The 13234-nt window shown below is 49.7% G+C and overlaps 1 protein-coding gene across 2 annotated transcripts in view; it reads right to left on the bottom strand.

The window, feature by feature from the left end:
• Positions 1–13234, bottom strand: part of SCAPER (S-phase cyclin A associated protein in the ER) — a 147402-nt gene that overhangs the window by 20996 nt on the left and 113172 nt on the right. For both annotated transcript variants that reach the window (XM_054588695.1, XM_054588704.1), the window contains exon 28: positions 3411–3648. In XM_054588695.1, coding sequence (XP_054444670.1) covers positions 3411–3648 — 238 coding nt within the window. The remainder of the gene's footprint in view (positions 1–3410; positions 3649–13234) is intronic.

The raw sequence follows: 13234 nt of genomic DNA, 5'->3' as shown, positions 1-13234 counted from the left end.
AAAAATGTCAGACTACGCAATATACAATATCTGGTATCTCAGGGCCATCTGTGCCAATACGAATTCAGAGTGAAGTCACACTCCCCTGAAAGGAGGAAAACACGTGGACAGCCTTAATAGCACACAATGAAATGGACCCCGCTCGGAACGCGCTCCCATGAATAACCTGTCACCGCTGCACGATGAGCTCTCACACAACACAGGCGCCTGGCTTTTCGGCCTCGCGGACGGGTGGGGAGCACGGGCGCTGCCTCCAACGCTGAGCTTCCCCCGCTCCACTCTCTCTATCTTCACACGCTGGCTCAGCCTGCGTTTCTCAAGGCCCTGCTACACGCTAGCCAGCCCAGACCTTTCTGTAATCTCATCTAATCCTCAGACTTGGGAGGGAGGTGGTTTTAATCTTTATTCCCAGGCGAGAATCTGAGTCTTAAGGGTTCAAACAACTTGTCTGAGGTCACACGACTTAGTGGCAGCAGCAGCTCAGGGGCTGGTCCGTCGAGCCCGGGTGTCCCCTGGATCGGCTCTGCGTTCTCCTGAGGCACCGAGCCTCCCAAAGTCCCATCTGGCCCCCCCGCAGGTCAGACCTCATTTCACTGTTCTTCAGTTCCCGTGACCCTGCCAGGCATTCCACAGCTGTCTCCCAGGTCGTTCTGAGGTCAGACCCATGCTGAACCTACAGTCCCTTTTCCTGTCCTTTACAAACACAGCCCCCCGAAATCCTGCTTTGGACACTCAAGTTGTTTTGATGAACCAGAACATGAGTTTCTCTGGCCCTATCTATGCTAAAAATAGTACTTTTCTCCCAAACTTGCCTGTTGATTTACAATGCAATGTGTTTCTGTGTTACGGTTCTTCGAGCTTTACCTGCTCAGTCAGGTGTCTGCTGGCATCAGTGACGCTTGTGTGGATGCTCCGCTAAACAGAGTGCAGTGGTCCAAAAAGCTGACGTCTTTGACAGTCCTCCCAGCTGAGGGGGGCCTCTATCGTCTCCCCTTGAATCTGGAAGGCTTAGGACTCAGGTAACCCATCGAGTACAGGTGATGTGGAACGACGTGACTGCTGAGGTGAGGTCCTCAAAAGCCACTTGTTTTCTGGAAGTTTCCTCTCAGGACACTCCCACTCAGACCCCAGACACCGTGGCGTTCTGAGAAGCCAAGCCGCACAGGGGAGCTGTACGTCGAGCCTCTGGCCAACAGTCCTGGGTGAGTCTGGTCTTGGAGTTGCCCCAGATAGCAAACATGAAGGTGAAGGAGCCTCCACGCAGTTTCAGCTTCAGCTACCTGACTCCAGCTCCCCTCTGTCCACACACCCACTGCCCGGGCCTCTTAGCTGATGCCCCACGTTATGGGTCAGCAACAAGCCAGCCGTCTGAATTCCATACCCACAGAATCTGTGATCACAATGAAATGGTTGATGTTTATCCCACTAAGTTTGTTTTTTTAAACATGCAAAAGTAAGTGCAACGATAAGGTGATCGTAGGTAGATGTATTAAAGGTCCTGATGCTAGAAAGTGTCGACATTTGGGTCCCCACACACGCTGATGAGGAACAGGACCCGGGGAAGAAAACGAGAAGCAGCGATGGCACAACCGAGTACAATGAAAGGCGACAGGAAAGTCAGGACAGAGACCAAAAGGAAGAAAAGAACGAAGAGACACATGGAGCTGCGTGAAGGACAGAGGGAAGCAGCGCAGGCCTGTGCGGGGGGGTGGGGGGGCGGGGGCAGGGGGCCGCGCCAGCACCCCTAGTCACCCCGCGGCTCTCCCGATGACGCTGGCAAAAGTGGCTTGAGCTGGGGAAACATTTCAGGCTGGATATGGCAAGAAGCTGGAGCGGAGACATCTTGGTTTTTATCTTATTTTGGCATGAAGGGCTCCAGAAATAAGCTTTTGATTTCTCTCATACTATTGGCCATGGTGCCTACAGGCTACTTGGGGAGCAGGCTGGCCAGAGCCCAGTGTGCACCTTCGGAATGGGGGCCCACCCGGGAGCTCGTCGCAGCATGGGGTGCGCAGGGCTGGGGGCTGACTCTCAGGGGTGCGGCTGACTTGGTGTCGACACAGCTTAGGTGGGGGCACAGCACAGCTGTGAGGCAAGAAGCTGGGAGACAGCTTTCAGGGCCTTGCTCTTCAGAATCTGTGGTAACAAACAAATCACTCTAGCTGGACAGAGCTGATGGTCAGACTGCTGGTCTCTCTATTCTGAGGACATAAAAGTAGCATCTCCTGGTTTCCAAGCCGTTTCCAGACAGAACACAATGGGCTTGGGTCTTCACAAAACACCGATGTTATGTTCAACCCAGAGACAAGGACCACCGGCATCTTCTAGAGCAGACGTCTCCTGGCTGAGCTGCGGCCGCAAACCCTCACGACTTCACACGTCATGAGGTCGCCACCTAAGGCTAGTTCAGCTGCTTTGGAAACTGAAAAGCATTAACCCCAAGGAAGAGATTCCTGTTGTCCTGATGGATAAACTAACTCTACAAAGTTAAAAGACTAAATCCAGCGAAATAACTCACTGATTACCTGTTGTAACAGAAAGACAGGAAGACAGTAACTACACATTTGTCATTAGCTGTAAAACAAAAGTGTTTCTTCCATCTCGAAATGGCCCAAGAGTACCATTTCCACACACTGGTCTCTCTAGAGCCTTTTCCCCCTTTCAGCAAAGCAATTCATCTACATTATGGATTCATCACCTGCCACATTTGTTTCTTTTTTAAAGAAATCATTTGACAGTTAGTAAACTGAAAGAGAAAGTCTACTACTCCTTCTTGCTCTGTTCCAAAGACTCAGTGTTTTTGAAAATTACGTTTCCTACCTGAAAAACACCTGTTTCTAAGCTGACAGCCTGGTGTTATAGCATAAAGCGTTTTTTCTGTCTTTAGCTATAAAAGTTTACAGGGGCCCGCATATGTAACCACACAGGCCACTCGACACAAATCCATTAAATCATCTGCAGAAAATCACAGCAACAATTTATTTGATTTTGGTTCTGTGTGTGTAAGAAACCACGGCTTTCCCTAATACTTAAAAGTTGACAAGATGACAATGCCTTTATCTAAAGAAATCACAACAGATTTATAGGTAGCAGAGTCTGAGAATCAGGGTATCAGTCCTGGCTCAGCCACACGTAACCTCTGGCAAATGACTTCACTGCCGGCCGTTCCATCTGTAAGACGGGTACAGTATACAGTACCTGCCGGGCAGCCACGAGAACAAATGAGAAGGCAGGTATACAGCATCCAACACAGTTCCCGGAAGACAGTGACTTGATAAATGGTAAGTATTATAATTGCCTTTATCGTAGTTATTCCTCAGGCCCAGCCCAGGAGAAGAACCTCCCGCCACATCCATACTGACACGTGAACTCGTCGTGGGTTAACACCAAAACCAGCCAATGCTTCGTACCTGAAAAGCAGGCAGGTCGAGTGCTGCAAAGCTGTTGAAGAAACGTAAACTCTGAATGGCCACCTGGACCGTGTTCTGGGTGTAGCGCTCCTTGGGGCTGGCGGCGCCGGGGTCCGAGGCGGTGCCGTGGAACAGGACGCAGTAGAGCATGTGCAGAACCCCGGCGAGGTCCGTGGCCTGGAGAGCCGCTGTCAGGCCTGTGGGGTCCTGGCGGTCACTGTCAAATATGCTGTATGACCTGACAAGGAAACAGTCGACTCTTTAAACCTGCTTGAAGATGTCAGCATTTCTATAGGAGCAAGACAAGCAGATCATCAGAAGCAAACCGTCTGGGTTGTGCAGTAAGGGAACAAGACCCTTCCCTTTGCTGCCTAGGTAGCCCTACTTTGTTTAGGTCCCAGGTCTGGGCAAAGCAGAGTCCAGGAGCCCTGCTGGGACTCAGAGACCAAAGACAGCACGGCTTCCTTTCTGGACGCACAAAGGGCACCTTTTAGGGGAGGCAGATACCAGGAGAGCAGGAGGCCCCCCAGGCGAGTGCTGCGCGGGGCCTGGGGCCGGGAGACGCTGTGGCCTTCTGAAAGCACAGCTCAGCGCGGGGCCGCGGGCCGGCAGCGGGAGAGAGGCTTTAGAGGTCTAGGCTTATCTCGTTACCTTGCCCAGAGGCACGGAAGAGATGCCACCAACTACATAAGAGCTTGGAAGTCCTGCCTGGCAACTTTCTAGATATTGTCTATTTTTCTAATACATAGCTTTTTTTTCTTCCAAAGGCATTATTTATTCACTTTAATTTGCTACTAGCCTCAAAGTGAAGTTTTATTCATCACCACAGTAAGCATTTATGGCCTGCGTATGTACTATTTCTGACGTTGCTGAAAGTGTGAGAGGATGCAACTCTCTTAGGAAACCTGCTGTCCCGCTGACACGGAGGGCCCCCTACGTGTGGCCCCCTCCCCCCCACCCCCTCCCCTTGTCACAGCTGGCAGGGAAGGAACTGTTCTCCTTATCACATACATGAAGCACCCGAGACTTGGAGTGATGAGGTGGCACGCTGTAGGTATACACATGTGTTGGTGGCACGGGTGGGGGGCTGGCAAGGACTTTCACGGACGGCCTCTTCCACTTTCTATCTTATGGGACTCGATAAAAACAAAAAGTTACAAGATAGTATCTACTTGCTTATGGGCACAGTGGACCCTTGCACACTGTGAGCTCCTGTCCGCGGGCCCTTCCCTCCCCCACAGCCAGGGAGCTTGGGGTCAGACCCTGACTGGAGACGTGAGCAGAAACTAATGTGTCTGAGTTTATTATATGGGTTCCAAAAAGGGGTCTGTGTTTGTTTAGCACTGACTGCTTTTCAGAGCCAGTGACAAGTCAGAAGACATTCTTCCCTAAAGCTACTTCCCACCAGGCTTCAGAGACCGGGGGATGAGTGACACTGTTGCCTCTGACCGAGAAGGCTGACTGCCCATCCCCCCCCCCCGCCCCTTCTGTCGGTGCTGTTTTTAAACTGACGGTCAGTATGTCCACTTGCAGATATTCAGGAATACAGCATTAATATGGAAAGCTTCTCAATGCTTATTCTTTCCAAGGATTTAACAAATGACACAAAGTCACTGCTATTACTTCTTCAAAGAAGAAATATAAGGAAAAAAGTCAGTAAAGTATTGCCCCTGCCCCGCTCCCCACCCCACCCCATTATTCAAGCAAATACTAGTCACAGATTATAAAGCAACACATCCCAGGATCTTCTGCAGCATTTTCCAGATGAAACAAACATGTCCCTTCAGAAACATCCATCAAATGAGCATTCTAGAACTCAGACAGGATGGGAATGGCTCAAAGGGCACAGAGTATTGTCTCAGGGAAAAGACCACTCATGTTCAAGTGCCGGTGCAGGGAGGGCAAGGACTAATGCAGCCCTGAAGCGCTTCGGAGAGTGTTTACTTTTGATTGAGTCTGAAACACAGATAATTTGTCCACGAACAGGCCACTGGCTTCTGTTGGTCTTCACTGTCAGATACAATCACTTTAAGCCTGAATGTTTATAATAAAAAAGTAAAAGGCTTTATTCATATCAGGCACGGGTTATAAAGTTTTCTTTTAAAAATATATGGAAAACATTAAAAAATCAGAGCTGAAATTTTGTATATTACACTTTGAGATCTTCCGAATTTTCCTGGATTTTCAGGTGTTTTTGTTTGGCCTCCAGGATGAGAGATCTTGGTGGCATCTGCGTTTCTGTTCATTAAAAGCTAGATTCAGTTAGGAAAAGCCCTCTACTCCTGCACGGTACCCGAAACCCCAACTCTGCCTTCAAGCCGCTGGGCAAGAAAAGGCAGCGACCTGTGTGGGCGTGACTCGAGCGCCACCCACCCCAAATCTGGAATTTTAAACCCGTTATGTTCAGGCCTTTGCTGGCCCCGACAGCAGCCCAGGCAGCCCCAGAGCCGACAGCAGCCCCGCTTGCTCCTGGCTTGTTGGCTGCCGTCCCCCGCTCCGCCTCCCCCGCTTCCTGGCTTGGGGGCACCCAGCCTGACCTCCCTCAGTCCTGCTGACTGGCTAGACTGCTCTAGACGTCTTGGCTTCGGGCCTGTTCACTCCTTTCGCCTGGAAGCCCTCAGGCATCTTGTGTGACCCTCCCTCCCATTCAGCCCCCAACCCAGGGAACTCCACTCCCAGGTGTGCACTGGTATCGCCACTCAGAGTCCGGGGTGAACACGAGGGCTGTGGGGACTGGTCAGGTACTCTCTCTACTTAAAGAGCCAGCGGACCTGTGCTCCAGGGGCAGTGACCGCCCTGAGAGGTGCAAAGCCGGCGACGGCTGGGCGGCTGTCCCGGAGGAGGTCACAGGCTCACAGGGGCAGGCGTGGCAACGGTCCATCCTGCGGCTGGAGTGAATGACTACAAAGCAGTTCTGGGGCTTAGAAACCCAGCACAGGTCTCCCCGGGCTACAGCCACGGTGTCATCAGGGCTGTGTTCCTCTGGCGGCTCCGGGGAGCGGCCGTCCCCTGGCCTGGTCCAGGTCGCGCAGGAGGCCTGCAGGCTGCATTCGTGGCTTGTGGCTGCTCCTCCACCGTCAGCTCTCTCAGGCAGACCTTCCTGCCCCCTTGCACTCAGGGTGACCTTTGGGATCACAGGGGGCGCCGCAGATTCCAGCATCATTTAGGCCAATCCCTTTTGCCAGGAGAGGCAGCACCTTTACAGGTTCTGGGGATTAGGATATAGGTATTTTGGGCAGGGGCACTACTCTTTTTATCCAATATTTTTTATTGTAGTAAAATACGCATAAACTTTATCATTTTATCTATTTTTAAGTGTACAATTCAATGGTATTAAGTACTTTCATACTGTTGTACAGTCATTGCCACCAACCATCTCTGTAACTCCATCATGTAAAGCTGAGACTCTGTGCCCATTAACCAGAAACCCTGCTTTCCCTTTTCTGCCTCTATGGATTTTCCTACGCCGGATGCCTCAAACAACCTGAATTATCGTACGGTATCTGTCTTTCTGTGACTGGCTTATTTTACTCAGCATTATGTCCTCAACGTTCATCAATGTTACAGTATATTACATATTTTTTTCCTTTTTAAGGCTGAATAATATTCCATTGTGTGTATATATATCACATTTTGTTTATCCATCCATCCACCGGACACCTGAGTTGCTTGCACATTTTAGCTATTGTGAACAATGCTGCTCTGAACACGGGTGTACAAATATGTCTTCGAAATTGTTTTCAGTTCTTTAGAGAATATATCCAGAAATTGAGTTGCTGGATCATAGGGTACTCCTATTTTTAATTTTTTGAGGAACCATAACATCTTTCACAGTAGGTCTACCATTTTGCACTTCCACCAACAATGCAAGAGAGTCCCAATTTCTCCACATCCTCACCCATACTTGTTATTTTCGTGTTTTTATTTTTGATAGCAGCCATCCTAATGGGTGTGAAGTATTAGCTCATTATAATTTTGATTTCCCTATAAGCAATGATGTTCAACATCTTTTCCTAGGCTTCCTGGCAATTTGTGTATCTTTTTTGGAGAAATTTCAATTAAAGTTTGTTTGTTTTGTTTACCATTCTTTCAATCAGGTTTTTTGTTTTTGTTGAGTTTTAGGAGTTTTCCATTGTTTCTGGATTCTATAATCCCTTATCAGATACATGATTTGTAAGTATTTTCTCCCCTTCTCCGGGCTGCTTCTATGTTCTATTGATAGCGTCTTTTGATGCACAAAATAAAATTTTTTCCATGAAGTCCAACTTGTCTACCTTTTCTTTTACTGCCTATGGCTCTGGTGTCATATCCAATAAATCACTGCCAAGTCCAATGTCATGAAGGTTTGGCCCAGATATTTTTCTAAGAGTTTAATGGTTTCAGGTCTCACATGCAGGTCTCTGATCCGTCTGGAATTCCTGTGTTAGGGTAACGGTCCAGCTCCATTCTTTTGCTGGCAAATGCATATCCAGTTTTCCTGGCACCGTCTGTTGAAGAGACTGTCCCTTCCCAATGGTCATGGCACACTTGTCCAAAATCACGTGACCGTATATGCAAGGGTTTATTTCTGGGTCCTGCCCTGCCCTGTCCTATCCTGTGCTATCCTATTCCATTCCATTCCATTCTATTCTCTTGGTTTATATGTCTGCCTTTACGCCAGGACCACGCTGTTTTAATTCCTGTATTTTTGTAGTAAAGCTCTGAAACCAACAAGTGTGAGTCCTCCACCTTTTTTTATTTTTTAAACTGTTTTAATTATTGGGGTCTCTTGAGATTCCAAATGAATTGTAGGGTGAGGCCACTGAAAAGAAACTCTGGGCTCTGAGCAGAGGCCCAACAAAGTGGAAGATAAAGAGGCGATGGGCTCAGGACACCTTGGGGACAACCACAGGTGAAAGGAAGATGGGCAGGAGGAGCCCACGAGGTGGGGCTGAAGGCAGGTGTGGCCCTGGGTCTGGGCTGGGGTCCAAGACCGCCTCTCCAGGGGAGCATTTCTGACCTCTGTCGCTTCAGCCAAGGGCGCTGTGCTGATTTTGGCTAGTTTAGCTGGTGTCTGGGGTCTCTCTTGTCGCTAGGAGTTGGCAGTAAGGCCAAACGAGTTCTCAAAGAGGTTCCACTGGGCTGCCAAGGGAAGGCGCCCGCTTCCGTTTGGTGAGTCACTGTGAGCTCGGCCTTCGCCCCGCGTTCCACCCTCACCCCCGAGCCAGTCTATGCGCAGTGACCAGAGAGCCCTGTCTACTCGCTGCGCATCAGGCTGTGCCGCTCCCCTGTTTCATCTCCTCCAGTGGCTTCCCACCCCTCTTCCCCAACACCCCAAACATCTGGTCTCTCAGTCCTGCTCTCTTGGCTTCCACTGCTGACTCCTTCCAGGAGCGCCTCCTTCCTGGTTGCCCCAGCCTGGCTGCCTCTGGTTCTGGAACGCACCGTGTCAGGGGTTCGGGTGCCATCGCCTCACTCTCTGCCCAACCGGAAGCGGCGTCCCGCGGTCCTCGCTGGGCACTGAGCCTGCCGCAGCCGGGTCCCTCTGCTCTGACCCCGCTTTATTCTGTATGTGACTATCACCAGCAGGATTCTCTTATTTCATTGTCGTCATTCTCTCCTCTTTGACTGTAAGCTCCCTAAAAGCGGGCATTTTACACTTGACCAGTGTCAGCACAAAGCAAGTGCTTGAGAAAAAGGACTGAATGAAGATTGGACAGACCAATGGAAGGAAGTGAGGGAGACGTGACCTCAGTGAGGCGTGCCCAGCCCCTCTTGCCTTCTCTCCGAGAGAAAATGGTGGCGGGGGGGGGGGGCGCGGGGCGGGCACTGCTCCTCCTTGCTCAGAGAAGATCCAGGGACGGGGCCTGGCACCGGCCGACAGTACGCCGTGGCACTGCTAACTGCCAGCCAGCCACTGTTTCCTGAGTTCTGTCTCTGTTTCCAGCCTGGTGGTAGGTGCTGAGGGGAGCTGCTAGGATATTTAGTCTCGTTCCTTAAGGAAATCTTTTCATCGGAAGACATGAAACATACACAGGACACAGGAACTAATAGATTAGAAAGAGACAAATATTGAGAAACAGGAATAAATAGTAGGTTCCATCTCATATTTCCAAGGCATGCACCCCTCTGATTGAATCGGATACGACCTAATTGGACTCTGGGAGACAGAAGTTAAAGATAAGTAAGGTTTGGGGGGGTCTTAAAATCGTATCAGGTGACTAGAATGAGGAGCAAAGTAAGGTAGGAAGAATTGCCAATATTGAATGAAAGCCAATGAGCTTAGAACCTGACGTATTACGTGTAAGTTCCTGGTAGACATTGGGAGTAGAAATTCCAAGAGGAAATGTTTTATTATCAACATATTTTGTGTTCTAACTTTACATACTGACTTGATTTACTTTTTCCTATTTGTTCTCTTTTGTTCTAATTTTTCATGTTTTTTTTAACTTTAATTTTAAAGATTTTATTTATTTTTAGAGAGAGAGGAAGGAAAGGAGAAAGAGAGGGAAAGAAACATTGATGTTCAAGAGCTACATCTATTGGCTGCCTCTCACACGCCCCCAACTGGGGACCTGGCCTGCAACCCAGGCCTGTGGCCTGACTGGGCATCAGACCAGCGACCTTTTGGTTCACAGGCCGGCACTCAATCCACTGAGCCACATCAGCCACGGCTCTTTTTATTTTTAATTTTTAAGTTTATACAGGGTGAGCAAAAGTAGATTTACAGTTGTGAGTACAGGGAACACAGTGTTTATTCTTGTATTATTATTTATTATTGTATTATTTTCCATATGGACAACTGAAGCCCTACTTTTGCCCCAGCCTGTACTTCTGTAAGGCAGCTCAAATCTTTTTTGGAACAAAGTGGGATACAGTAAATACATATAAAAAAACAGCACTTAGGCAGCAGTTTAGGATGACACATGTGTTAGTCCCCATCGGCCCCTGCCCCGTCCAACCCCGTGAGGGAAGAATCACCAAATTCACATGAGGAACAGGCCCCGCAGCTGAAGAGTCTGTCATGGGTCTCAGAGCTCAGGAACTGCATCCATATGTTCGGATTCCCTAACCTGTGCTCTTCAACACATGCTACACAGGGTTTTCCTCTTGAGATCCTGCCTCCAAAGTTCTACAGCCAGAAGGACAACGGCAAGGGTGTCCTTAAAGGAAACAGAGGGGAGACCCCCCAGGGAAAGCCCCCAGGTAAGAGCTGCACAAACCAAAGTCAGGTTCAAATAGTGCGCAGAGGGTTCCAACCTCAAACCTTCAAGTCTCCCCTCCTCCAGAGGCCAGGCACCGGGAACAGAGATAAGCTACCCTCTCTGTATCACGACCAACTTCCTGACACACAGCATCTGGGAGAGGCATCAACTGCTGCTTTATGTCACGGAAGTCTGGAGTACTTCGTCACAAAGCCAGAGAAGCTGGCAGGAGAGCAGCAGAGGAGGAGACGGCGGAAGGGCCAGCGGCAGTGCACATGGAGCCCAGCCTGGCGTAAGGAGAGACTTTTTAGGCTTTAAAAGTGACCAATGGCAGAATACGCTCCCTTTTCAAGGAATGAGTTCCCTGTCAATGGAGGTATTCAAATATAGTCGGGATGAAGTTACTGAAGAGATTCAAACCTGAAAGGAAGCCTGCATCAAGGCAGCTTTTGGGTTCCTTCCAGGCCACAGAGCAGGACTGCAGATGAGACCCGGGGACGAGGGAGAGAGGTGAGGCAGGGATCGTAGTCTGGGCCCCAAGTGACTGGCAGACTGACACCAAATCACAAAAACAGAGGCGATGAGAGGATTTAAAAAACCCTTCTTTTCTGCTCCTTGTGCCTTTCTACCACCTTGGTAGTAAGTCCTTCATGTGGCACCTGATTCCTGCCCCCAAACATGGTTCCTAGCACGTCACCACCCCGACGGAAGGCTCATGCTGACCCCACGGGCACCACCACCTCCCAGCAGATCACTTTCCATGCTTCACACGTCATGTCCACGTTTACTGTCGCGTGTGGACCTCCTCACAGCCTGGCAGGTGCTGAGTGCCACGGCGCACACCCCAACACCCAGGCAGGTCAGGTCTCTACCTGGTCTTCCTATTTTTCTGCTTCATGTCTTTGATTATGCTTTTTTCTTTGCTCACCTTTTTCTCACCACTAAGTGTTCCAACACCGTCTATCTTCCAAGGCCCAGACGGAATTTTAGTTGTTCTAGAAAACAGCTAGTTCCTTCAGTAAGGGTGCTCTGCCCTCCCCCTGAACTCCGCCATGAAGGTATGACGGGCAGGCATGTGCTCGGCGCTCCCGCCTACCTTGCCTCTGTCTCACACTGTGGATGGTGGCACAGGTGACGTCTTTCCCATACCAGCTGACAGGGTCCTTGAGGACAGGACAGACGTCTGAGTCATTTCTGCTTTCTCCCACGCCCAGCACAGGGCCTGGCACAGAGCAAGTGCTACATAAATATTTGTTTAATGAATGCGTGAGTAATTCAGGCAGGAGGAGTTAAAGTTTACCTTTGCCTGATCAAACGGTTCTCAAGCACGCTCGAACACTTGGGAAGCACTCTTTATACCCACACAATTACCGCCTGATTTATAAACCATTCTTGTCTTTTCTGACATCAGTTTCCAGGGACCCTGCCTAGAACCCATTTTGCTGGTGTAGTTGATGGGTATGAAAACAAAAACCACAAATACACAAAACAACAAACATCTCTGCATAAAAATGTTCTGGAATTCAGAACTGGCTAGGAGTGACGAGCTCCTCTTGGGCGCAGCCCCCCGGCACTGCGGAGCCCAGCACGCTGAGGGACCCAGACAGGACTCGGGTGAAGAGAGGGGCCTGTGTTCTGACCGCGCTGTGGGCTGCGGAGCCAGCACCTGAGGGGCCTCCGAGAGACACTGCCCCGAGATGTGAACGCTGTCCTTTCCTCTTTTTGTAGGACCAAGATCGGAAAACTGGTAACAGTTACGGCCAAATAAACAGGCCTTTCTGAAAGACCGGACCTGACTACATGTTGACTGAAAGTCAACAGATTGTTGAACGTTGTTAACGTGGTAGTTTGTGAACAATTCCCATATTAAAATTCTGGAGTAATCCTAACATAAAATCAATCCTTTTACGAGAAGATCACAATTTCCATTTTTCCTTAAAGAAATGTATGTTCATTGTTCACAACCAAGCAGTGCTTTTCCCCCGTACTGAAGCAAAGATTAACAGCATAAATTCTGACACCCAAGTTGTCTTTCAGAAAAGCCAGGTAAAAATTAGGAGATTAAGGGCACAATGACAGCAGAGGAGAGGCGGACCTCATAATCGCCACCACAAAGGCGGGCCACCAGCAGACTGCGGTGTTTACTCAAAGCCCAGGGCTCTCAATTAGGGAACCTGATTATCTCAGGGCGGCCGGTGCACAGTGGTGGCGGCGTCGGGGGGCTGGAGGGGCGCTTGTGAAGGCCTCCCTGGCTCCTCTTTGTCTTTGATTCCTGCTGGTCACAAATGGGCTTGGAGCACACGCCGTCCTGGACACTGGGCTGGTTTCCCTGGCAGCCCAAACAGGTGATCCAGCTTCACAACAGCCACACTGCATTTCTCCCCAGATGCACTATGACCTTGTGCAGAAACTCTATGTGAAATATGTAACAAAGTGCTTTGGACACACTGCTGTAGTTTACAGTTTAGACACTTTCCACAAAGAAAGGGGAAGTAGACAAAGTGGTCTGTAAATATTAGAGGTGCTTGTGTGGTCGGCAGGGGTCAGGAAATGCTGGAGACTGAAGGACAACAGGAGAGCAGCAGTCACGGGTCACTTGTCTCCACGAAGGCATCGAACCCGCAACCCAGGTATACGCCC

This window comes from Pteronotus mesoamericanus, unplaced genomic scaffold (assembly GCF_021234165.1).
Source record: "Pteronotus mesoamericanus isolate MK-2021 breed Mesoamerican mustached bat unplaced genomic scaffold, CSHL_Meso_final contig_1242, whole genome shotgun sequence".
Classification (NCBI taxonomy): Eukaryota; Metazoa; Chordata; class Mammalia; order Chiroptera; family Mormoopidae; genus Pteronotus; species Pteronotus mesoamericanus.
This window is presented reverse-complemented; position numbering and strand designations above follow the sequence as displayed.